This window comes from Acomys russatus, chromosome 20 (genome assembly GCF_903995435.1).
Source record: "Acomys russatus chromosome 20, mAcoRus1.1, whole genome shotgun sequence".
Taxonomy (NCBI): Eukaryota; Metazoa; Chordata; class Mammalia; order Rodentia; family Muridae; genus Acomys; species Acomys russatus.
Window position 1 is genome coordinate 41,861,372 of NC_067156.1, and position 27,340 is coordinate 41,888,711.

The 27,340-nt window shown below is 43.9% G+C and overlaps 1 protein-coding gene across 5 annotated transcripts in view; it reads right to left on the reverse strand.

Moving 5' to 3' along the window:
* Positions 1 to 1,382: 1,382 nt before the first annotated feature.
* Positions 1,383 to 27,340, reverse strand: part of Znf608 (zinc finger protein 608) — a 112,320-nt gene continuing 86,362 nt past the window's right edge. For 4 of the 5 annotated variants that reach the window (XM_051163192.1, XM_051163194.1, XM_051163193.1 and 1 more), the window contains exons 4-10: positions 13,596 to 13,683; positions 10,642 to 13,096; positions 8,720 to 9,137; positions 7,967 to 8,139; positions 5,009 to 5,162; positions 2,886 to 2,967; positions 1,383 to 2,206 (exon numbers count right to left, since the gene is read on the reverse strand). In XM_051163192.1, coding sequence (XP_051019149.1) covers positions 2,200 to 2,206; positions 2,886 to 2,967; positions 5,009 to 5,162; positions 7,967 to 8,139; positions 8,720 to 9,137; positions 10,642 to 13,096; positions 13,596 to 13,683 — 3,377 coding nt within the window. In that variant the 3' untranslated portion in view covers positions 1,383 to 2,199. Of the gene's footprint in view, positions 2,207 to 2,881; positions 2,968 to 5,008; positions 5,163 to 7,966; positions 8,140 to 8,719; positions 9,138 to 10,641; positions 13,097 to 13,595; positions 13,684 to 27,340 lie in introns of those variants that run through there. The other variant, XM_051163195.1, reaches the window with a different exon arrangement.

The window sequence follows — 27,340 nt, forward strand, 5'->3', positions numbered from 1 at the left end:
TACCCACTCAATCACTTGCATAGTCATTGGAGGAAAGTCATGGAGGGTAGAGCTTGGAATGAGATGGTAAAGCCAAGGAAGCTCAAGGGCTGTGGCATGCAGCTCAGTGACAGGTCATTTGCCTGGCATGCATGGAGTCCTGGGTTTGAGCCCCAAGACCAAAAGCAAACAAACCACAAAAACAACCTGTCCCAAACAAAGCAAACCCCCAGTGGAGGACACTGCACTGGCGTTTCCATCTCACCTTAATGCTTCGTTCCCACAAGTTTACACGAACCCCCTTCTTGTCAATTTAGTGGCATCTTCTGAGACTAAGTAGCCTTCCAAACTCCCACACATACTCGACATATCCCCTATCATCCTTCAGTTTTTTCATAGCATTTATTAGACAACCTACTATGTGCATGTATTTCATTGTATGTGTGCACTAATAGGAAATGCAAGCGCTAGGCGTCTGGGAATTTCTGTTATGTTCATTGCAGTAACAACTAGCTGACATTTTATATGTTCTAGCTACCATCCACATGTAACAAAACTTATGTTTAAGCCAGGCATTGTGATACGTGCTTTTAATATGAGCATTTGGGAGGAGGATGAAGGAGGATCTCTGTGAGCTCCAGGACAGTTAGGACTACATAATAAGATCCTGTTTAAAAATACAAAATAAACAGGCAACAAAAGAGGAGCTGGAGAGATGGCTCAGCAGTTAGGAGCACTGACTTCTATTTCAGAAAACCGAGGTTCAATTCCCAGCACCCACATGGCAGCTCACAACTGTCTGTAGCTCTAAGATCTGATACCCTCACAGACACAGACACACATGCAGAGAAAACACCAATGCACGTAAAATAAAAATAATTAAAACAAAACAAAACACACAAAAAAACAAAAGAAACCAAGAAAAGACTTACATGTTTAACACACCATTCCATCCGTGTCTATCAATTTGGGGTGCTATGTGTCCATGTCTAGAGTAAATGTACTGTAATTATGGACATATTCACAAAAGTGAACACAGTGTTTGGTTGTTACACCAGTGTATCATGTATGAAAAGTTAGTTTCTGTGTATTGTTACCTTACGTACTCATAGTGTGAAAAAAAATGCTTCTCTGAAAGTTAGACTCACTCCCAGCCAACGAAAAGTAACATCACACACACAAGAAACCATTGTTTAAAAAAAAAAAACAAAACCTTTTAATTCTGATTGCCAAATTATTTAAGGCAGGTATAAAAAAGGAAAGCATTCAATATACATTTTACATAAAATAAACTAGATTACAGCATAAAACAAGTAACCAGGCAATGGCGGTAAAATCCTTCTCTTCTAAAACTGGGTAATTGTAAACATTAAAGTAAAAAAAAAAGAAAAAAGAAAAAAAAGAAAAAAAAAGACTGCAGGGCTATTCAAGTAACAGAGCGATCACAGATGTCTCTGGTATGCAGGCTATTGGGTTATCTGCCATTCAAGACCATCAAAAAATGACACCTCATTATTCACAGATGCTCATTATTTCCCCATCTTAATTTTTACATTATATATACAACACAGTTTTTGTGGTTCTGGCAACCCCATGCCTTCCAAAAGTATTTATTTCCACAATAAACAAGTACAAACAGTGACTACGGGAACATTTTACACTGATGCGTCTTTAACAGGAGCCACCAATTAGACATCTAAATTGTACCAAGTGTCATCATCACAGTTCGCCTTTCTGAGGGGTTTTATGGGGGAGAGAGATGAAGGATATGCAAGGTTCAGGCACACTGAGACAGAACATTATTTATTTACAATTGAAAAGGAAAAGTATGTAAGCAGCCCGTTGTGGCTAACACTTTCAACATGACAAATACAGTTTTTATTTCCTTTACTGAGTGGTTTGCAACTTGGCAGCAGACCCTGTGTGTGCGAGCCTGGTTACTGTTACAAAAAAGTAAAGAATATATATATATATATATGTATGTATATATATATATATGTATATATACAGATATGTATACGTATATATATATATAAAACAGAAGTTTAATTACAGCAACATTTGTTACTCTGTGATAAAATCTGTAATTTACAAAATGAAATGACTGGTTTTTGCCTGCCATTAAGGCATTTCAAATTAACACCATGGAACTGATGTCTATCTATATAAAGCGCTTCCCCATGTGATCCAGTCACATGACACCGGATACTTCCGATCCTGTTATTCTCTGCAAAAGAAAAGCACACCTTAGCATCAGGTTCTGTCAACAATCAGGAACATGTAAAGACAGCGAGACTGAAAGGTTGTTTTTTTTTTTTTTTTTTTTTTTTGGTAGGTAGTTCTATTTCATTTGTGGAATTCCCCAGGGAAATGAAGAAACACAAAGCAATGAGCTACATTTTCAGAGAGTGTTAATTCTATGTTGATAACATTTTTTTTTCCTTCTTAGGACAGCTTGCAGGAAAACTTAAAACACAAGGCAACAAATGTCACCTTTAGCATTTTGAGATGATGGGATTTGTGTCCTGGTATTTTATGGTAGAGGGCAAAGGCTAGAACTTAGGATCTTGGGCACTCTGGTCAAGGATTAAACCACCGAGCTACAACCCCAGGCCCATGAATACTGTTAACAAAGTTGTAAGGCTGACCTTTTCTAAACCTAAGGACATTACCTGTATCTTAATAGTTTTTTTTAAAAAATCAATCATTTCCTTACTGATGTACAACGTCACATTTCTAGAATAAGGCTCATGGAATCTACATCCCACATAAAACATCCTGCCATGACAGGTTCATGCATTACAGTAAAATCAAGCATGAGGCAGCGAGCGTTGCCTGTGTCTTCTTCCTTGCTCTCTTTATCACATCTCTGCCAGGAAACTAATTCCTGGTATAGGGTTATTTACCTTCTCTGTGCAGGAAACATTCCTGATGCAGACGCCTGGGCAGCCACCTGCTGAGAGGCAACGAGGGCAGCAGAGGTCAAGCCTAGTGGGAGGAAAACAAAGGGTTTCCATGACATTGGAAGAAGAGTGGACAACAGCCTAGCCGGAAAGGGCAAAGAAGCAGTAGGCACGGTTTGTCCTTTCCTAAGCACACACACGAAATGTTTCATGTGGCAAGGGAAGACTACACACCACTCGGTGTCACCAATATCTATTCCTTTATTGAACACTTGGTGCCTTTCTTAATAACTATTGGAGGATATGGCCTTCCGCTTCACTGGCTCTGTATGGTGCTAAGAGGTCTGCATGTATTCCTGAATAGAAAGCTCAAGAGAAAAGAGCAGCCGAGATGGTGGTGCACGTCATTTATCCCAGCACTTGGGAGGCAGAGGCAGGTGGATCTCTGTGAGTTTGAGGCCAGCCTGGTCTACAAAGTGAGTTCCAGGACAGTCAGGACTATTACACAGAGAAATTCTGTCTCAAAACAAAAACAAAACAAAAAACAAACAAACAAAACAACAACAAAACAAAGATATGAGCTAGCAACAGGAAGCAGAAGTCATAGTGAATTGGAGAGGTAACATGCTATTTTGCTTAGAAAACTTTTTAAATGACTTTTGTCACTCTACTATTTTCTCCAGTGACTTAAACATGATGAATCTTATAAAGTACAGGGGATAAATCAATTAAATTAAAAAAAAACAAAAACAAAAACAAAACAAAAAAAAAACCCCTGCACTTTTTAAAGTCTAAACCGCCTTTTAAAAAGTCATGATTCATAAGACAAAAGGAAGGGAGATCTGAACAGCCTCAAATAAAGAACTCGAGTCCCATTAAAATGATTCAGAGAAACAGACAGTGGAGTGAGTGCGTGCCAGTATTCCGGAGGTAGGGCTCAGGGCCAGCCTCAGATCTTTCTAGACTAATGCTATACAAAAAAAAAAAAAAAAAAAGGGGGGGGGGGGAAACAAATTAGTCCCAGGGAAAACACAGTAAACAAAGCAAACAGAGAAGATTATTCTCCCTTCCCATGATTTTTATTTGCATAATTTTTTCCAGAGATAATTTGAGACATTTCAGCAACATAAAAAAAAAAAAAATCACAATAGACTTATTCTGCTCACGTCTGTCATGTGTTAGAAACAGAACTCATTTCCCTTCCAAGTTCTCCTCCATCATCTATCTATCAGTTGATCTATCAATTGATCTGTTCCCCCCACCCTTAAAGATCCTTTGTGGAGGCCCAGATTCCCATTGATTGCATTTGGACTCAAGTGCTTATGAGATGGTAATTAAAGTAGAATGAGGAGCTGAGGGTCACACACTGATCGGACAGCGTTCACGTTCTTACAGGAATAGATTCCAGAAGCCCTGCTTCCCTGGCATGCCCTGTGAACAAATAGTAGGAGGGGCCTCCCCCATGCTACTAAAAAAGTCCTTACCAGGAATGGCCCAGTATAACCCAAACCAGGCTCTCTAGCTACAACTTTTCCAACTGAACTGTGACAAAGTAGAGACAGCTGCCTACCCCTAGTGAGGTCACACAGAAGGGACAGGTAAGATGTAAGTGCCTAGTACATTGTGAATGAGCTGTCTCTCCTCATCTTCAGTGAATGTGTCACATCCATGAAAGGATGAAAAGTACCCTTCGGTTGGGTTATGAAATGTCAGACCTGATCACACTGGTTATTTGCATGGGAAAAGGACAATTTAAAAGAACTGGAGATATCAGAGCAAATGATTTCACCAAAGCCACCTACCATGGCTCTGTTTTCATTGTTTTTTCCCTGAAGCAGCTATCTGATCTTCTGATTGTTATATTTGGTGCCCCAGACACTGGCTTCCACCCTCAGTCTCTGTGATAACATCTCCCAGTGACAATTATTAAGTGGTAGCCACTTCTGTCTCAGTAGACTACAAACAGCCTTAGTTGTATCTCTCGGGAATACTAAGAAATAAGTGTTAGGAATCTTCCCTACAGCTAGTGTTAGTCCAAGTTCAAAGTCTCTATTTTAAAATAGAGACAGGCAGTCATAGCAACTGTTTGCCAAGTCAGAATGGCACCGATGAGATGAGATGCTGACCTTGAAAAGGGTCATATTGACCAGGGATGAGAGGGTAGCCCATGCCAACATGGGTGTGGTGGTGTGTGTGCAGGTGCCGCTGGCCAAAGGGGGAGTGGCGATCCCGGTCCCTCTCCGCCTCCCGTTCCCTCTCTGTCGACGCCTTCTCCACCGGCTGAAAAGGAAAATGCCCTCCTTTAATATACTGACATACAAACACCAGACATAACAAAGCACCTTTCCCTCAATAGCCATGCTATTTCATGCAGGTCACTGAGTAGCTAAAGGGACTTAAAACCCTATACCAATGGAAATTAGTTTCAAAAGACATGCATTTTTTAAAAAAAGAACTAGGCTAACAATAAAGAACCTCCTAGAGTAAGCTAAATGGCACCAGTGTTTTCTGCAAATATTTGCTAAAAAATTTACTCAAGACTAACTACTCAAAACTGCTGTTTAGAAACCATTTGGTGTCTCTCAGAAATACTTTTTATAAATACATTTTTTGTTTGGTTGGGTTTTTTTTGTTTGTTTGTTTGAGATAGGGTTTCTCTGTGTAACAGCTCTGGGTGTCCTGGAACTAGCTCTGCAGTCCAGACTAGCCTCGAACTCACGGAGATCTGCCTGCCTCTGCCTCCCAAGTGCTGGAATTAAAGGTGTGTGCCTGCACTGCTGGCCTATATATGAATTTTTAAAAAGAAGTTTTGAGATTATTTTTAAAGGTTGTTTTTTAACTATTTTTTTAAATTTTATGTACATTCATGGTTTTGCCAGCACATATGTTTCTGTAAGGGTGTCAGATCCCCTAGATCTGAAGTTATAGATGGTTGTGAGCTGCCAGGTGGGTGCTGGGAATTGAACCCAGGTTCTCTGGAAGATTAACCACTGAGACACAGCTTCAGCCCCGAGGTAAAGTTTTCTAATTATACTTTTATTTATGCTTTGTGGAGGGAATTTATCTCATAATTTAAAGAAAAAAAGTATTCATTATAATCGGGTATGGTGGCACACACCTCTAGTCCTACAACTCTAGAGGCAGAAGTAGGCGATGTCTGAATTCAAGGCCAGCCTGGTCTACAGAATGAGATCCAGGATAGGACTACACAGAGAAACCCTGCCTCAAAGAGTAAAAACAGAAAAGTATTCACTGTGCTTGTTCCTACAAAAATGCACACCCAAATTCACAATAATATACACTGCTTGTTTTCACTGCACACATATTTTAATCAATTTATACTTCTTTCTGACTGTATTCATGAGCTCCACTTTTGTGATTTAGCTAGTCTGAATCAAAAATGCTATGAAGGAATCTGGCATACTAAAGCCATTAAGACGTGTTTTATCCCCTTGTTTCTAAACAGTGCTGGATAGGAACTTTTCCATACCGATTTCCTTGTAGTAGATTCTTGGAGGTAATCTGGGGATCACTGGAGATACCAGGATGAATGTAGCTTTATAGGCAAACACTGTGTCATCCTTTTAACAAGGGGACTGGGTTATCTTCAGATTTTGTACCCCAAAGTGGATCAGGAACCAATTCCCTGCATATTCAAGGAGACGCGGACTCGACAGAGACCACTGTCCTGCCCACAGCCCAGAGTCTTCATTTCTGAGCGCTCATCACACATTCCAGCTCATCCACATCAGAGAGGGGTTAAGGACTGTGCGTCTCAAATACATTTCTCCCTCTTAGAAGCTAGCTCTCCTTTCCTGCTCCTGGCACTCTCAGTGTATGTGCTGAATGAAGAACTACGGTAAGGTATCGGACTATGTGTGGGTCACCTTTCCTAGTTTCTCTGTAGTGGCTGTGTTAGCACTGTAGATACTGTTTTAATCATCTCATCCTTTTTCTTTTCCAACCAGGAGCCATTGCTTTTCTTTGGTCCCTTTATAAACAGTATTTATGACTAGACATTGTCATTTTGCTGGAAGAGCATATTTTACAAATACACATTTTTTTTTTTAATATTACTTCCGTGGAATGACAGGGTTAGGATAATTCGGCAAGGCCAGCAGGCAGCAGATGTGGCCTTTATTCCTTAGCCACAGGACTCAGGCTGGCATGTGAGCCCCACATTGCACAGGACTCAAATTTATGTCTGAATAAAATTAATGGTTATTGTGTGTCATGGACCCTCAGCATTTTTCCATATGAGCTTGTTGACTGTGAATATGGACCATGTGAACACCTAGGTTAACAGACGGATCTGAAACTTGGATATCTACTGTGGTTAGACTGGCACAGGGGACCAGTCTTTCTGGTAACTGGCCACTGTTATTTATGTACACATACAAGAAGCAAGGCTGACTGTCTAGTGTGGGCTTCTTTTCCCATGCAGCACTGTCACGTAATTGTGGGCCACATTTGCTACTATCCTGAAAGGAAGCAAGTCTTTCAATTTATATATATTTAAAAAACAAACAAACAAACAAACAAAAAACCCTTTGATCTTTCAAAGTTGGTTCTGAAGAAACCACATTTTAGGTTTTGTTGTTGTTTTGAATTTGTGTCTTTGTTGTTTGTTTTTCAGGCTACAGATGTTGTCCTCTACCACTGGGCTACAGCCTCCATCCTTAAGCACACATTTTGTAAAAGCTCAATCTGTCAAACAGGCCAAGAGTCTGTGGCCTCTTCCAATACTTCCTTTCCTAGTGTTTTAACAACAAACATTTTACACCAAAAGGCACTATAAGTATAAGTTTCTCCCTTACACATCTCCTCCTGGGTAAGCGAAGAACAGCATATTTTTACAACAGAAAGGCTCCCCACTCCCACAAAGGTTTGAATGGCATTTCTCCCTCCTGTGTGACTGATCACATCTTATATTTCAACATTCCATTCTTTATGTGTTGGAATAGAACAGCATACTGAAATCCCAGCTGGGTTCCAAAACCATTTCTCTTTCAAGACTGTTCCGTGGCTTGTCCCCCTTTCCCCCCCAAACATGGCCTTTTAACCACCAACAAAAGGAGGCTTACAGCAGGGGACTTGCTGCGGTATTGGTTGGCGTGATGTTGGAGCAGGTCCAGGGCTTTGGCTTCGCTGGCTATTTTTGTGTTGATGCTGGGGCTGGTATTGACTTTCTCTGCCTCCTCTCTCCCAGACATCTTCCCATAAACAGGATAATGAAATCCTGGAGAGAGATAAGCCCCTGCAGATAGACAACAAATGTCACATCACATTATAGGCTACATCTTAAAAACAAAACAAAACAAAAAACCGGCTGGATTACCTGAATTTTGGGTACGAGTCAGACACCTTAAAATAAGGGGTTACATTAAGAATGGGTTACATCATTGTTTATCTGTGTCTAAGTTCTCTGATTTTCTTCTTTGGTTAATTCATCCTGATGAACTAAGGGTATAAACAGAATTGAGCTTGCAGCTACTTCATCCATTTATGTGTCCGCTTAAGTGAAAGAAACAGTAACTATAATGGTTATGACAGTAAGTGCTTAGAATATTTCCACAGGCAGTAAAGTATCTGTCCGTCTAAACGTCTATAGTAAGCCACCAGGAAGCATGGAAGCTAAAGCCCTAGGACTCTTGACATTTCATTATAAAATATACAAATCTCACATTAAATCAGTTTTGTCTTTGGGACTTTAAGCAGCATTAAAAACAAGCAAAACAAACGTCATTCTCAAAGCCTCTAATTTCTCTTTAGTTGTTAATAGCTATCATTGCACACAGCCTCTTCCCTCCAATGTAGTTAGAACCCATGACACGTACCAGGGTAACTGTGCATTAAGACAGGAGAAACAGCCCGGTATGCAGGGTGGCTGGGGTCATACATCTGTGGGTAAGGATAAGCATGCAAGTACTGTACGTAGGACGGATGCTGACTCATGGGTGAGGACACAGCCACTCTGGTCCCCCGAGAGTCCTTCCAGTTCACAGGAGTCTTCCCATCATCACTCTTCAGCTTGCTTTCCTCTACTGACTGAGAATCGGGGCGCTTGGCCTCTTTGGGCTCCTCTTTGATGTTTGTTAATGACACAGGGAGGCTGGGCGCACCACTCTCTTTGTTAGGAGTCTTCCTTGGACTGTCCTCTTTTAATTTCTTTTCTCTATCAACTTCTTCTGGCTTTTGTTGATCTAGATACTTGGGCTGGTATACATAATGATGCCACGTCCTTGAATCTGGATCCTGGTTTTAAAATAAAGATCTGTCTTAAAATTTCATTGGTTACAGAACAAACCCACTAATTTACATGGCAGCACTATTTACTGTTATCTTATTCTAAGTTAGCAGGTGCGGTTCTGCCTATTCTGATAAAGTACTAATGTCCGAGGTAGGCTTTAACATGAATCCTTCCACCACAGGCTAAAACAACAACGCTTTTAAAGTTCAGCCAATATCAAGGTCACGTGGCAACGGGGTTGAGGAGCCTTACATAACATCCTCAGAGATGCTTAATTCAATCTTCATTTTCCTTTTACTATCTCACACAGATAAAGCAGATTTCAAAAACCCTACCTCAAAATAATAGTGATTACTACAGTTATTAACATCAATTAGGGGAAAAAAAGTCTCTTGGTTTTCTAACACATTTTTTTTTTCATTGACTGCAGCTGAGGCTCACTGTGCTGGCTCACTTCTCATTAAAATGCTAACATCTTAATCAAAACCAAAAATATCAAATTAATGACACATATTATGTTCTACTTATTAGAAAACAAACCCACCCATAAGCCCTTCTAAATTGTCTTGTTCTGCCGCAACCCTGGCAAACAGCAACCTGATTTAGAGCTACAGAAGGCATAGAACTGGGTGTCCAAATGCCCTTAATGACTTGGCACATTGTGATGTAAACCCACCCAGGGGTTCAGGTCCTTAATGAGACTTTGAAGTTGGCCCTTGGTCCCAACTTCGGCCGGATATGCACAGACCAGTAAGAACTCTTGTTCTGACTCACTAGGGGGCAAGCGTGGGGAGTAAAGCTGGAGTGTAGGTGCTGGGGAAGACCAGAATTAAGGCACACAGAGCAGCAGTGAGTCAGGGTGACAGCCCTAGCATGTGTACAGTTTCATGGCGACTGCACTTGCTGTGTTCCAAGCCTGAGACCCACCACCTGCAGCTCCCGACTCCTTGTAAACCCACAGCACAAGAGTTCTACTTGGCTTCTAGGCAGAACATGAAATAGAAATCCAGGCATCTCAGACTCCTTCGTGAGGGATGTCTGGTGCTCAAACTTCCTTAATGCTGAATACGAAGTGGGAACTCAGTGACCCGGGTTTAAAAAATCTTAGAAGGCGCTGTCAAAATTTAGTAAATAAAAAGAACAAGTGTTTTAGAGACAGGATACGAAATCTCAGAGTTTGAGCAACTTTAGAGGCCCTGTAGTGGAATGCCTTCACTTTTGGCTCATGAAGAAATCAGGAGTCCTCATCAGAGTTAGGTTTAGGTACCAGACACTTGCAGGGCGCATGCCCAGAGTTCCTTTAGCTATACACCATGACAGTGAGTAATGTACACTTATAGAGTTGTATAGGAACTCCCGAGGATCTTTCCGGATATTTTTCAAGAGAAGAGGAAAACCCCCTGGTGATGGTTTCCTCCCAATGTTAAGATGTTTAGCAAGATCCAGCCCAAGACATGTACACAACTCGGACTGCTCCCTGTCTGTTGGGACCACACTCCACAATCTTACTTGTTTAAATCTCGAGGTTGGGTCTACACCTGTCTGCTTCATAGAGTCCATGACAGACTTCATTTCTACAGCCTCCTTAATAAGCTGGTGGTTTTCCATCTGCTTAGCTTTGAAGCTGTCGGCCTGAAGCTGCTGCTGGTGACTGGAGAGAAGCTGTGATTTACCTGTCTCCTCAGTTTTATTAGGCACTGATGGCCCTAGTTTAGAATGGTTTTTGTTAGGCTCCGGGGTAGAGGGAGCTTTTGAGATTGTGGCCGATGGCATGTTTTTCTGTTTATTGTCTTCCTTGGCCAGTTCTTTCAAGGGGAGTTCAACCTTTCTTTCACAATCTCCTCGGCCACTCTGGGCCATTTTCTGCTCTGCCAGCCTCTGGTCCTCATAGCACTTCTCATACTGCTGTCTGTAGGCAGGGCTGGCGGCCATCAGAGATTTCTGGTCCATATAGAGCCCGTAGGCATACTGGCCATAATAAAGTGACTGGGCCAGGGCAGGGTGTCTTTGTGTGATGACTGACTGATGCTGAGGCTGTAGAGACGTGGGATTGTGGTCCACTTTCTTAGCCTCTAACTGCTCTGCCTTGTCTTTCTTCTCCGCATCTTCCTCTGTCTCCTTCTTGATCTTCATGCCCTGCATGCTCCCACTATTCCCAGCTGTGGGGGCACCAACCTGTCCAGGGTGCATGTAACTTGGAGAATAATAAGGCTCGTAGCCATGATAATAGGGAGAATGGGACTCTTTCAGCTGAGATGATTGTGCTGAAGTTGAAGAATGCCCTTTCACAACACCGTCTTTATTAGAAATGATATCTGATGGGGAACTGGCCTTTGACCTCATGCCCTCCGACCTGCTGTCAGAACCACCATCATCGGCAGCATCTGATATGTCTGAGTAGGCTGGGCTGCTGGTTTTGGCTGCTGAATTCTCAGCCCCATTCTGGGTCAACACATGCAAGGGTGCCATGGGTGCCTGCCCATTCACCAAGGTGCTGCATTCCATCCGTGAGGCACTCCCGATAGAAGGGCTAGGCGCATTGTCCGTGAACGTGTAAACCTTATCCGCCTCAGCTTTGATGCTGGCCATGCGACTCTCCTGAGACTCTGACAAGCCATTAGCGAGCCCTTCACTCTTACCGAGATGGTCCTTTAAAAAATGCCCAGACAAATCTTTGCCAGCCACCTTGGCGTCCTCCAGCTTCCCCAGTTTAGCATCCATTTTGGGACCTCCAGCCTCTTTCCCGTCTTTGTCCTTTAGCTTTCGCTTCTCCTTTTTCTTCTTGTCTTTGAGCGACACCAGAGCTGGGTTCACCGTGACTGGCTCCCCCATGATTGTGGGCTTTGGTTGAATAGGTTTCAATGGAGGGCTCTTTGGTGTAGCCTGGACCACAGTGGTTGTGAGAGAGGGTAGTCCAGGTATGGTCCCCGTCGTGGTGGATGTGAAGGCTGCAGTCGGTATAGCAATCAGCTGTGGGGGCGTAGGGGCCGGGGCTGGGGCGATTGGTCGGGCGCCTTTCAGTTTAGAGAGGTTTTTGTCCATTTTGCAATTGCTTGCTTTCTTCCCCTTCTCTTTATCCCCTAAACTCTTCTTGTCAATCAGTCCTTCTGCTTCCAGTTTGGGCATTTCCGCAGCAAGACTGCCGTCTGCTGCTGAACAAATGTCTAAGGTGGCCGCCATGTTGGAGATGACTGGAAGGTTGCTCAGTTCACTGTTTGCGCCCTTCTTTTTGCCAGAATTCTTGCCAGTTTTTGACCCCATTATAGAACCAGGGCCATTGCTCATGAGCTCTCTCTTACCCTTGGGTGTGCCAGGGGCGTTCACGGCCCCGGGGGATGCAGGTGCCTTCACCTGGTCATATGCTGACACACTTGTGCTTGGCTCACTGCACTCGAGGGCCACATTACTCAAGGCTTCCTCACAGTCCGAGATCTTGTCCTCACTGTCAGGCTCAAACTCTAGCTTGTTTTCTGGGTCTAAGTGTGCATGTGCCTGGTGGTACCTCAGGCCATTTATGTGCTTGTACTTTTTGTTGCAGTTTGGGTGGGGGCAATCAATTAACACTGGAGAAGAGCAGCCTTGGTCCAAGAAAGTAGTCTCTGGTTTCCCTTGAGGCGTGGTAGGGGTGCTTCTCGAGTTTGTGCGGACTCGCTTCCCCGGTTTACTTTCCTCAGAGGTGGAGTTCAGATCCAATTCCATTGGGGGCTTGTTCTTCCTTTTGTTGGTAGAGGAAGGGCTGGCTTTTATGTCCTCCGCAGCACAGTTTGGGGGTGTCCTTCGTCCACTGGCATTGAGGCTGCCACGCCTCCCTTTCCCATTGGCACCCCCTCTGTTTTTGCTCTGCAGCCCTCTGGACTCGGTGAAGCTGACCTCGGAGCCAGGGGCAGCCGCGGCCGACCTCGCTCTCTTCCCTCTGCCCCGGCCCCCTCGCATCTCCAGGTCACTTGTTGGTGAGTCACAAAACCTAGGGAAACAAGGAATGGGTGTCACCAAGAGCATCTCCAAAAGGTTAGAGCACAGGTTAAACCACAGGGACAAACCACAGGGACACAAGGAAGCAAAGTGTAGCCACCACCCTGGCCGCTTGAGGCAGGGGTGCAGCCAAGGGAAGGACATTCAATTTTTTTCACTGCTACCACTGGATCATATTCACCCATAGAGAGTCAAAGGAATGCGGCTCAGAGAGCTGGCTTTCAATCAGTTCAAATTCCCATTTTTTTTTTTTTTTTTTTTTTTTTTTTTTTAAGGAGAAGAAGAAAACAAAGGAGAGAGGGGAGAGAGAGGACAAGAGATCTGATTGACAAGAAAGCCAGCATCTGTGTTTTACTAGCTGAGGCCTGAATGGCTCATTTCTCTTTTGCCTGGTTTCAATTACAGGAAGAGTTTTATAGATTATTAATTTCTTCCTTGCAGAAACAAGATGGGGGAAGCTGAGGAAGCAGCAAGAAAGAAAAGGCACCTACCTGGGAGGGGCCCAGTCGTGCTTGGTGCAGTCTAGTAGGGTCCCCACATACGTTTTGTTCCTCCACGTGACATTGACCACTAGGACACCTGTAGGGGAGAGTGAGGGTGAATAGGGGTGCACTTAACACCTATGACTTTATTTCCACTCCATTTCTTGCTATTATTTTTAACAGCAAAGTTCTATTCTCACTTGGCTTTCAAAGCTGTGGTTTGCATCCTTCCTCTTTCTGGTTTCAGTGACCTCAAGTTAAAACCCACAGGAAGTGTGTGTGTGTGTGTGTGTGTGTGTGTTCACTCACAAATGTGGTGCAAAGGGTGAGAGTGTGTGAGGGTGTGTGAGGGTGTGATCAAGATATTGCTGACAGAAGGAAATGGTTTTTGCCATGTCCTGCTGTAAAACAGTAACATTCACCTCTTAATTTTTCTATTATTACACATAATTGCTTTCGTTTGGCAGGCAGCCAACATAAACCCAGCCGGAGTTACCGGTGCCTAAGCCAGAGGATGACTGAAAGGAATCTGGTTTCCAACTCAAAAATATAAAACAATGGTGACTTTTTTTTTTATTATTAAGGAGGAAAACATTTGCATGTATGTAACAAATAGGCACAGAGGGAAAAGTGGGGCCTTGAGGCAGCTGTGATTTCTTTTCCTGGATCCTCCCCTCCTTGACTGTATAAGACAGTAATCAGGTTCAGAATGGGCCCTGTTTTACTGTTTGGTCTTGTCTCAGAGGCTCTTAAAATAGCTCTCCTAAGAAAATAAGTGTGCACAATACATTTGCTCTTGGGGTTATCTTCAGTCAACTTTGCTAAGCATTTGCTACAGGGGACTAGAAGAGAACTCAAACCCCAACCCACGTGTTTCCTCCCAGCCACCCTGCTTTTCCTCCGCTGTTCAGCACCGCATCTGTGAATTACTAAACTTAAGTGCGCTTGGTATGCCAAATGTCGCTGAGAAACATCATCTGACGCCCTGCTTGTTCTCTTGAGGACAAGTGCCACTTTAAAAAAAAAAAAATCACTTCCTTAAAACATATTTGTAAAGAAGCTATATTCTGTGCCATACACAAGAGTAGGGTAAATAAATGAAACATTTCCAGGAGCCTTTGTTTCTTTTACTGCCTGTCCTTCCACTCTCAGAGACCCTCCCTCCAAGTCTTTCCTGGCACTGTCTGGCATGTTGGAAACCTTTAAATCGAAGGTAAAAATATCTGCATGGTTAGGACTCGACTACTGGGTAAGGGAAATTTTCTCTCCACCATCTCAAAAGGCGCTTTTTAAATTGTTCCCCATATGGTCCCGGCTGCTGTTGGTTATGTGACAGCTGAATTACTCACGGTAAACCCCACCTACTAGACTGTAGCAGTAGTCTAGTTGGGGGTGGGGGGTGGGGGTAGGGGGAGAGGGCTAGGAGGGACCGCAAGAATTGCCTCAAATCACAATCGATTCCTCTGTGACTCCACTATGGGGGTGGGGAGTTTTTACCCATTAAGTAGGAAAAAAAATCCCACGGCGATGAGACTCAGTGGTAATTAGGCATTTGGTCAAAAATTGCACAAGACAGAACAATCGGAAAGGATTCTTTATGAGCGCACCCCTTCAGGAAAGGGGGGTGGGGCCTGGAGGAGAGGGGCAGACTGAGCTGGCTTTCTCATCATCTGCTCTCTGGGGCACTGTGTGTGGTGTCAGAGACCTCTGCAGCTGCTTAAAATTCTTTAGCATGTCAGCTATATTTACAGCACAGGAATATATCTGTATTGCCAGAAGGTTACTGCATTTTAGCTTCAGAGGCAATAGGCTGAAATCACTGCGTTCCAGAGTCCCTGATGTAGCACAAATGTATAATTAAAATTGCTTGAAAGGAAACATGAAAGAAACAACAAACCCTCCATTCTTGCAGTAATAAAATTAAAAACAGGAAAAGTCTGCACAGACACTTAACATTTGTCTGCAGTGAAAGGCTTTTGTTACTGCTTTTCCCCTAAGGGTTTCGCGTTTCCAGCAAATGCAGGCCGCTGATTGGCCAATGCCTGCAGCGAACGTTTGTATCTGATTGGCTGCACCGATGCAGCTGGCCCGAACACAGGAAGATAGGGCAAGGAGAAAAGGTTGGGCAAGAGAAAGGATTCTCCCCAAGGCTAGAGAACTGAATCATTGCCAGAGCCCCCACCAAGGCCCTGGAAGTTGGAAGCAGCCCCACCCCAGTCCCCCAACGATCCCCACTACACAGCTGCACACAGCCAACAGGCCAAGCACGCAGGACCCCCATAGCCAAATATGCGGCCAAAAGCTGGGCGAGGGTTACTGGGCCAGAGAGAAGGAAGGGCCCCAACACAGGTCATCAATCAGTTGCAACTTCCACATGAGAATAGTTCACATCTGCTACTGCCTAGGAGCCACGTGGGCCACGTTGCTGTCTGTGCTGGGAGGAGTAAAATCCTATAAAGAAAAGCCTACTTTGAGGAAGCCTAAATAAGTCAAAAATTTCTAGAAGCATTCTGAACTTAAAATGCTCAAAACAAATGCTCCACTCCCAGGGATTTTTTTTTTTTTAAACAGTCTTCTCAAGCAGAGATAATTAGATTCATGGGCCTGTGGTGGTCTATCTTTCCTCATGCAAGCCTCTGCACAGTGCCACAGTAGTTAATTCCACTTGGAATTTGCAGTGACTATAGACAGTTGCAGCTCCAAGTTGGAGGAGAGGTTAAGAAATGTTCCTCTATGAACTAAAATGCGTTGCTTGCTTGTTTGTTTTTGTAAGTGGGCCCACTTTTAGAAATCATGCCATCATTAAGGTGCAAATAAGAGGTTTAGCTCTGAAATGTGGAAATTCTTGGGAGTGGTGGCACAGACATTTATTTCCAGCAAAGGCAGAGGCAGGTGGATCTCTGTGAGCTGGAGGCCAGCCTGGTTTACACAGCAAGCTAGGGCTTGCTAGGGCTACATAGTAAGAGCCTATCTCAATCAATAAATCAAGTCTATATTTTTTTTTATTATTTTGTTGAAATTACAAATTTCAAACATTATTGTAACCCAAGGCCATATAAAGCATAGAACTTACTAAAGGCGTAGTGAGTGACAGGAATCAGATGGAAGTTAGTGGTCAGAAAGTACAGATTTGAATTTTATAATGCCAGACTTAAAGTTCTGTTTCTCTCTAAAGAAGTCATACATACACACACATTAGCCCCAGTAGGTTTGTCTCTCCAACACACTTACTGTCCTGCATGTGCGCCTGTGAGCTAGGAGGCAGGGCTCTCTCTGCCAGCCCTTTTTATGTTAATAACAACAAGGACCTGTCTGGGCTTACTGCCCTTCCCTGGCCACCCAAGGGCTATTTGAAAAACACCTGAGGTATGCTACTGTTAATCCTAAGCAAATAGAAAAAAAATGTACGAAGATAGATTGGAAGGCTCATCCCATATGATGTTGTTCTTTGTGTTGTTGACACTTTGTCTCATAGACTGTAACACACACACACACAACACACACACACACACACGCGCGCGCGCACGTGCACACACTGTGACGTCATAAGAATTCATGTTCTACTTCCTACTTCGGTCCATCAAGCATTAGCTGTCTATTGGGCTTTTTATTAAGTACCTATTTGGTGCTACTGAATCATATTTTCTCAGAAGCTCTGTTCACCTCCTGTACTTAAAGAATCTACAGTCTTATAAACAGTCTACACATAGATCATAGTCTAGAGGTAGAGACACAGTTCTGCACATTACCTGTGCTTACAGACTGGTAATCCTAAGCCTGAACTTCTATCACTGGGTACTCAAAGCAGAGACAACCAGACACATGCATGCCAGGAATCTGGATTAGTATTATGTAAATTTAGAAACGATGATACAAAGCCGGGCATGGCGGCGCAAGCCTGTAATCCCAGCACTCTGGAGGCATAGGCAGGAGGATCTCTGTGAGTTCGAGGCCAGCCTGCTCTATCAAGAGAATCCAGGAAGCCAGGCCTCAGTGTAGCAGAGAAACCCTGTCTTGAAAACCAAACCAAAACAAAAAAAAGAAATGACGAGACAAAGTGAAGTCTAAAGACCTAGGTGTTAAGTGAGAGGACCAGGATGGGCAAGAGCCTCAAATATGTAAGAGCTAAGAGATGAAGGTGGCAAGTGCTGGCACAAAGCTTCAATGCATGTCAGTGTGCACTTGAGTGCACACATGCCTGTGTACACACACACACACACACACACACTCACACACACACACACACACACACACACACACACACACACACACACACACACACACACACACACGTCCCCTCTTCCTCTAGACTCATCACCAGTAGAGGATTCTATCAGCACCTACTCATGGACTACCTAGATATTATGCAGCCATCTTGTTTTTAAAAGTGTTCCTTGTTTTACATAAAAAGAAAAAATCTATCAGTGAGTGCTCCTATTTCCGCCTTCTGAAATCCTGAAGTGGTTCACTCACCCACCACCCAAGGCCTTGTTTCCTGGCAGAACAGCACCATCTTGTCATTATTTCCCACCAGCCCATAGGACATGTCACACTTTAAAGCAAGTATTACTGTGTGTGTGTGTGTGTTTGCACACCATGTCACACATTAGGAGGTCAGAAAAAACTTTTGAGAGTCAGTTCTCTCCTTCCACCAAGAGGGTCTGAGAGAGCAAATTCAGGTCATGAGGTTTGGCTACAGGCTCCTTTACCCACCCTACCATCTTGCTGACCCTCACATCACAATGGACTCCCCAAAGTAGGCTTGAGTGCCTATACAGGTTCCTCAAGGAGCTCCTAACAAATCAGGAGAAACTCTCGTGATAGCACCTGTCCATCTACTGATACCATCTTACCCCCAAATTATTCGCTCTTGGGCCACAAACTAGACCATGATGGATGCTCACCAGCATCCGTGTCAGTCCCTTTCCTTGCTCTGTAGCTGGATTCCCTCTGCCTCCTTCTCTGGGGCTGTGATCACACTCTACTGTAGGAGAGCAGCTTGTGAGAACTTCTAGGATACATCCTAGGATACACGCTTTCCTTTCTGTTTGGCTGGCATAGAAAAGACTGGAGTGACTTTGAAGGCTACAAAAGTTCAAGATTGCAAAGCCACCCACATGTGAGAACTTGAGAGTAGAAGGCTTTCCACTCACTAGGAACTCTCAGTCCTTAGGTGAGGAACTCATATCATGCTTGAGCATGCCTGAGAATGTGTGTCATATCTTGATAGGATGATCCTTTAGCTTTTCCCTCTACTCATGTGCACACTGAGCTGGTCTCTTGCAAGAATACATCCCTCCCTTTGTATTTGGTACAGTATCTGCATACATAACCCTGAGAGACACTGCACTCTAAGTGCAAGGTCACTGAACACTTTGGAACCTTCAGGACTCTCAACAGAGCCCTGAGTTTTTTTAAAAAATAATTTATTTATTTAATTTTTGTTTTTTGAGACAGAGTTTCTCTGTGTAGACTTGGCTGTCCTGGACTCACTTTGTAGACCAGGCTGGCCTCGAACTCACAGTAATCCACCTGCCTCTGCCTCCCAAGTGCTGGGATTAAAGGCGTGCACCACCACCGCCCAGCCAGAGGCCTGATTTTTGAGGTCTCGCTGCTTTCATACTTTTTCAGTATGTGTAATCCCCCACTAGCTTATAGGTGTCAGACATTATCTGTGGAGAGATTCTACTTCAAAGAGATTACTATACATGTGGCTTATGAATTATTATTTCTCATATTTGTGGAGCTGTTTCCTCAAGAACTGGGCAGATGCTGATTGTGCAGTGGATCTGCATATGTTTGTTTATATTACAATTTAAAGAGTGTCTGGGTCTTAAAAGAGCCTCATCCTTGGGACCAAGAGCATTGCCAAGCATTGCAAATGCCAAATTTGGAATCATACTGTTTTTCTGAACTCCTTTTCAGACTGCCACATCTGGATGGACTTGGTGTACACTGTGGCAGAAAACACAAACCTCCTTGTAGCAACACCAAATTGTAACCCATTTGTGCTGTAACCCTCTCCCTCTACAGTTACACTTTTTTTCCTTTATTTTTCTAAAGAAACACCAATGAAAATAGAAATGCCACTATTTCAGATACCTTGTTACCCTATATTGTCCCAGTGAGACCACTGCACAGGGTGGGGCTTATCACATTTCTTTGTGCAGAACTTCTCTCCATAATATGTCACTGGATTTGTTCTCTTGAGTGTCACCTTGGTGCCTTTTCTGAGCTGAAGTTTTATCCTGCTTTTATTCACGGATCTGGCTTCAGACCCCTTTACCTTTGGCTAGGTTCTCTTTCAGAAGACAAAGTTTATAATTATTTGTGAAAATTTTAAATTTACAACTAAATTTGCCCATAAAATACCTGGCAACTAAAGGGGAAAAAGGCTTTCCTATTATCTACACTAACGATGTATGGTGTACCAGAGCAAAAAAAAGTCAATGCTGTCACATGACCAACTGTAAACAGTGGGTGTTTCTCTCTCTTTCTCTCTCTCTCTCTCTCTCTCTCTCTCTCTCTCTCTCTCCCTCCCTCTCTCTCTCTTTCTCTCTCTCTCCCTCCCTCCCTCCCTCCCTCCCTCCCCCTTTCCTTTTTCTTCTTTTTAAAAAGAGCCCCACTGCTGGGTTGAATGGTTGAAGAGTCACTTTAACCACATCCTGTAATCAAACCATCTGGAACACAGTTCTGCGATTAGTCACCCTGAACATTGGGCTTTATCTGAACAAATAATGTACGGCAATGGAGCTTGCGAGATAGGGCAGGGCTGACAAAAGGAAGTATAAAGAAATACTTTATGCCCTAGTGTGCCGCCACCCCAGTCGTAAACCCCAGAGACATGCTGTTCTGGCGTTAATGTACTACCTTGTGAAAGCACAGAGGGCTTAACGATTAAAGGACAGCAGGGCTAGAATTTGCTGTTGGCGGCTGGACTATGTTGGCATCGTTCTACTTTGTTAATTATAACCTGTGTTTGACAGTCCAGCATTCTGCTTTGGTGCTATTTCCAGGGCATTAGGAGCAGAGTTCATTCATGGCAGAATAATTTGGGCTGTTTGCCAGGGGTTAATGTGGCTATCTAGACACTTGCTTGAGTTCATCTAAACACCACCATAAGTAAAAAGGGGTGGGGGTGGGGGTGGGGGAACCAATCAATACTGAAAAGCCAAGATAGGCTTTTGCTCTAAGCTACTTTTTAAAAGACAAAGTAGTCTCCTCACTCCTTTTTGTTCTTCTAAAATACTTGAGCATCTATATACAATCTATATAGTTCTTTTTGTTTTAATCTGAAAGGATTTCCCTTCTACAACTATACCTAATAAGTGTTTAAGACCACACACACACACACACACACACACACACACACACACACTTGCATGCAAATCTACAGCCAGAGAACCCTTGTTTTCCCATGGGCCTTATGGTTTAATACACAAAAGAACACAGACCCACTTCCATCACTGTCACCTCCCCTGCAGCCTTTGTTCCGAGGCCTGATGAGCTGTATTGATTTGGGAAAATCATTGAGCTTCTTGGAAAACTAGACTCTCACTTACTCACTGCCATCTATTTCTTTCCCATGAAGACAGGTGGTCAATATCCAGCTGACTGGTCAGCTAAAGGAACCTCTTGCTGGTTTTCTTTTCCTTGCTTCCCCAGTAACGACATTCTCTCTCCTGTCTACAAATCACAATAGCCTGTTAAGAAGTCTACTGGCAAAGAACACGGAGCAGAAATGAGGCTTTTGTCGGGCATCACCAGAAACACTAAAAGGCTGTCCCATGCATTCACTGCATTTGCTGCCTGTGAAGATAGGGACAAAACTTCCTTTGGCTGAAAACCACCCATGTAGAAGGATGAATGAACATCACAACAGCACAAGACACAACTTAAAAAAAAAAAATGCCAGGCCAAGGGTGGGCATGGTGGTACATGGATACAATCCTAGTGCTTAAGAGACAGTAGCAAAATTGAGAGTTCATGATCTGCCTAGAATGCATAATGTGTTCAAGGCCAGCCTGTGATATCAGAGTGTCTGAAAACAAAATCATTCCCTGATAGGTGGTTAACTGTAAGTTCCTATTGATTGATTGATTGATTGAGAGAGAGAGAGAGAGAGAGAGAGGGAGCTTTGCTTCTTTTCAGTAGCCAGGATGTTGTGCAAGCAAGTTTCTTACTTACAGAATGCCATAGCTTTTACAATATGCTTCAAATGTAATGAAAGGTATCATAAATGATACCACATGGAGGTCTTTAGAAAGCAGTTTAAAACATGATCAATAACAAAAGCCTTTGCCTTTATGTTAAGCAGACAGGCGTGGCTATCCCAAAGCAGGACTGATGGCTGGAGACGATATTCCCTCTGTATACAAGCAGCACTCTCGTCACACCCCCTGGCAAAAGCCCCTCTACCAGTTTCTGCTAAGGTGTCCAGAGTCCCTCCTTGAGGACAAGATGGAAAACAAGTCTGAGATGACAGTGCCAGAACAGGAAGGAGAAGACCTCTTGGGGTAGCTTCTACAGCACAGCAAGCCAGGGACACTTCACTGGGTACCGTTCCAATTGCTGCAGGTCACAGCCCGCCAAGGCACAGTCACCACACAGTGGAAAAGAAAGGACAAAGTAGCTTAGGGTTGATGGAGTCTTCTGAGGCAAGCATTTCAAGTAATAAGTGAAAAAACAGAACAAGCAATGCCATGCCATGAGTACAGTGTCTATTTGTACAAAGAGGCTCCATTTATGGCTTTTGAGTAAGCCTTCCAGTAACTTTTTCTGGAGGCTTGACATCATGGAGCCAATGCCACTCTGACTTCTGATGCCTAATTTTTGCACTTGGACTTTCCAGGCACTCTTTATGTAAAATCTGAACTTCCATGATGGACTTCCAACACGGCCTCCTTACGCCCTTTAATGCACTTTCCTCATTAGAGAAGGAAAATGGTTTCTCGCCTTCTCGCCCCTCCCCCTCCCAGGGCTTTTATTAGTTCATCAGGAGATATTTTTCTTCCTTTAAATAAAGGCATTCAAGAGTGTGGGAAAGGTATTTTATAAATGTTTGCTGAGCCAGGCTTACTGGCTCTAGTAATATCACCTCCTGAGAGCCACTCCTTTTTCTTAAGATTGGTATTCAAGACACCACTATGTACAAGTGACCCTGGGCACACAGCACATGGCCAGGGTCTCCCAGAGTGGGGTGGACACAGCCTTCCCTCCATCATTGTGAGAACCATTAAGACAGACAACTGGAGGGCTGCAGCTCATCAAGTAACTGCTCCCATAGTTCCCTGCGCTTCATGGCACTCCTCTGCATCACCAATTCCCCCGTATCCAAGCTCGTCATGTAGTCATGGCTTTAGCTGAGACACAGGCAAAGGGGGCAGCCAATGAAGATGGGAACAGTTACTCAAGATAAAAAGGCCCCTCCAGATCATTCCTCGTCAAATGAGAGTCCACGGCCCCCAAAGTAGGAGAGGGCACAACGCTGTGAGTAGAGTCCTGGAACAGACAGCTTTCCTGTTTTTCTCCATCAGGCATGTGGGATGGAGAAGCTGGGAGGAAAGACAAAGTAATTCTATAGATGAATGAAGCAGACCTCATGGGCTTCGGAGATGAGTGGGCAAGAAAGAAGGAGGTGGTCCTCTGGGCACCCATTCTCTCTCCAGCTTATAGGGCCTGATAATCTGAAGAGTTTTGGGTTTACATACTATTGAATTGCTTGTCAAAATATGAGTATCAAAATTCTAGATTATGGGACTGTGTTTAAAGAAGTTGTTTTTACCAGTCCTGGTCATGAGTTATAAGGGAACAGTGGGAGCCAATTGACAATTATGTTTCACATCAAAAGGCTGCTACTGATCTGTATATCTCACTGGGACCGAAGAACTAGGCTTCCTATAAATTAGGATGCTTTATTTAAAGTCAGACTGCTTATTTGCTTTTGTGCCAGCTCTGGGCCCTTTTCATCTGTAGCTCACCAGGCCCAGGAGAGCACAGATTCCTATAGCTCTGATGCCCACAGCTGTGTCCTCTGTAAATCATAAAGCCTCCGAAGGAGCCATTCTTTACAAAGGCCAACAACATTTGCTGGGGATGATCACTGAGCTGTTATTCCGCTCACCGAAATTTAAAATAGCAATTTACAACAGCAGCTCAAACTGGGAACAGCCTCTCTGAACTGCGGGGGGAGAAGGCTGGAAGAAGAGGTTTTGCAGACATAAGGCATACAAAGAGGAAAGCCACCATCTTGGCCAATCTAGAGAGGAACCAAAGGACAGACTATCAGAGAAATTGGATTCAGCACTCTCTTGGATAAGGAAAAGAGCTTGATGGAGGTTTTTGTTCCTATCTACAGTGGCTATATCCTACAGGCAGCATGACAGTGGGTCGCTCTGGTAATGGATCGCTCTGGTAATGGAGTCACATAATATGGCTTAGATTTGGAAAGTAGTGGTGTTGGCATACAGGCGATTCAGCTGGCCTGCCCCCAGGGTCCTAGCAATTGCTTATGTCATCACCTGCCATGCACAACACCAGGTGTGCCAGGTGTGTGCAGGGCATATAAGGACCCCTGACATCCCAGTTACTTTCCCCTCCCCCCTCCCCACCCGCTCTGTCTTGGGCACCCTCTTTCTCTTCCTGCCCCTGTCTCTCTGTCCCCAGGGCTCACTCACCATCTTTATCCGTTTCCAGGCTTCCTCCTGCTTCCGACAATAAACTTTCCTAAATAGGATCTGTTGAGTGGCTGGTAACTCCTCAAGAAGGTCCACCTTGGCATGGGCCCACCATGGTGCCACCTTTCATCATCTTTGCATATTATTTACAGGAGTGTATTGCAGCCACGGGTGATCTGCAGTGAATTCCGAAGACTAGGCAGGAAGAAAGGGCGTACCTTGCCCCTTGCCTCTCAGTCCCCTCTGGAGCTAACCTATATTTTTCTGAGCCCCCGGTTTCAAGTCAAGTGACCACATCATCTTCTAAACTCTCCTGTAACGCTCAGTCCACAGCTGAAGAATAGAGGCAGATGTTTAAATAGAAAGAGTTTCACACTAAGACAACTTCCTAGATTCCTTCCAGGTGTAGCAGCGCCTGCTTCTGTACCCATTAGCTTATTCTTAGATTCTTAGCAACGGGAGGCCACAAGACGTGATTTATCTGTGTTTTAGAATCTTAAGGGTTGCAAATTCCAATCTTTTATTGCTTCTGTAGACACTGTGCTAATCTCAACCAGTAGGAATTTATCTCTGCAAAGAAACATTCATTGTTTAAAGCAGACATTTCCTCACCTGACTCAACTACAACTAGAAATCCCCAAAGCCACTCCTTCACACTATTTTTAAGGAAAAGAAGGCTCATTTCCAGATTTTCAGGAGCACCTCATTTTTTTTTTTTTTCAGGTTACAGAAAGGCCAAATTAAAGATTCCCAGTTCAGTGAGGACAGACAGCAAAGAGACCCCAAGGCCTGGTTCTGAGGGTCCAGCCTGGTTCTGAGGATACAGCTCAGCACCGAGGCAGCACCTTAAATACCAACTCATCTTTTCAACTCCCATCCAAACAAACCAGTTCCCTTGACAATGGTCTAAGGTATTTTTGGGCCTCCCCCACCCCCGCATTCCGAAGGTCTTATCTTTCAGGGAGGGAAGTTTTGTTTTGTTTTGTTTTAAAGGCCCTATGGAGTTACAAGGATTTCAATACCCTGCTTAGAGACCAGGTCTTTTCTGTAAACAAAGCTAATGAAGTGTGACTAACAGTGCTCTCCTAGTGCAGGGCGGAGGTAAAGGGGCCTTTGTTAGCACTTACTGGAGCAAACTGTCATTTTGCAGGAAGAGAACAGAACTTAGCTCGGTATTGATTGAGCAGCCCAGCTCCGTGTCGTTGCCTTACTGTCAATTTCTAGGGGCTGCATGAATACGCGTTCTGTACACATGTGTGGTCATGCTCAGCCATCGATTTTTTTTTCTCTGAAAACCAGACAGAATTTCCAGGCCTCTAGCCCAAAATCTAGTTCCTCTTGGACACAAGGCTCTGTCCCCATCCTTGGCGTTGGCAGACATTTTCTCTCTGTTGGCGCTGCCCCAAGACTTCAGATTTGTTTGTTAGGGACTTTCAGCGCAGTACTCAGAACTGTTTCAAAGTCATTTTGGTTTTCTCTGACATTGTCATTACATTCTAGAGGCAAATCTGTTTTATAGTATCTGTAAAATTGTCTTTACCCATTCTACTGATAGATTCTGAAACTCCTGAAATCGGGCCTCGTTGCCAACTGCGAACTAAATACTCCACAATGACTTCTGTCTCTTTTTGAGTTTACATTTATCTTAAGTGTTATCAAGCACAGCCAATGATGCTGTTGGCAGGAAGGCTTTAAGTTCTTTCACACTTCAGATGGGGCAAGGAATGCAAGTCAAGACCCACTCTTCTTGCAAACTTAAGCACAAATCTCTGTATAAATTATTGGCTGCACTTTGGCCTCATCAGAAACATTAGCCCCACAGGCTGATAAGTTCTGACCCCAGGTGGCACATCAAACCCTCTCAGAGGAGGCAGAAACATTAGTCCTCTGCAGGGAGAACTAGGGCCTGTGAGGCGATCAATCATGCTCTCCCACAGTTTTTCCAGCCTTTGAGCATTAGGCTCGAGTCAACCCCCAAGATGCCTATTGTCTGCATTATTCTCTTCTTCTCTGGTCTGATGAAGTTAGGGTTAAGTCCAAGGCTTCAGCAAGAGAGAAAGGCTATTGTTAGTAACTCCAGCTTTATTGACTCTGACCTGCAGGGCAGCCAACTTGAAGTCTTTTCCAGAAAGTAATGCACTGTTAATTGGTGCTCGTCACTGGGATGTGTTTTATACACCTCTTCACACTGAAAGATCTGACTAAACATTTCAAATGTCTTTGTAGGTTTATTGTACTTCTTTTGTGATGGAGCGCGCGCGCGCGCGCGAGAGAGAGAGAGAGAGAGAGAGAGAGAGAGAGAGAGAGAGAGAGAGAGAGAGAGAGAGAGAGAAGAAAATTTTGATTCCTATCCTGAATTGCTAAATCAAATATCATTGCAAACAGAGGCTGTCTGGCTAGGCAGAGCTACTACTAGGAGCTGGCACAGGAAGCAATAGATAACATTTTTTTGTTTTTGTTTTCTTAACAAATAGCTGTGGGGTTAGTACACACGACAGGAAAATGCCCAGTGGAGGAATGAGGTGCAGACCTATTATTTCCTTCTGATGTCCTTTGCTTACAATAACTAAAGCTGTTTTCAGTAGAAACCGGGAGCTGTATTTATGAGCAGCTGGCAGCAGAGACATGGCCTTGGGGTGGGGAGACCAGGATGCCGCTCGGCTTTGTTTGAAGAATCCAGCACTCTAAAGCTGTTGCAGAGTTATTGGTCCAAAGGCTTCCTGGCTTTCTTTGAAAGAAAAAGCAAGCATGCCATTATCTCTTCTCACCCAAGCAGACTGCTCTGGGAGAGGGTGGGAAAGCAGTGGCTGATGGCAGGTAATCATCAGAGGGCCCTGCAAAGCCTACTTCCTCTTACATCCAGGCCCAACCAAGACTATTAACTAGTATACTCTGGCCCTGCCAGGCCTGTTACAGTCCCAGCAAATAACTCTTGTTATTGAAAGCAGTAAAGAACAGGGCAGAATTTGAGGGAAGAAATCATACTTTGACATTTGGGGAATCAACATTTTTTAATTCAGGTGGGGAAAGCAGTAACACTAATTAGCCAAGCAAGCCTTTAATTAAGTTGGGTTTGTT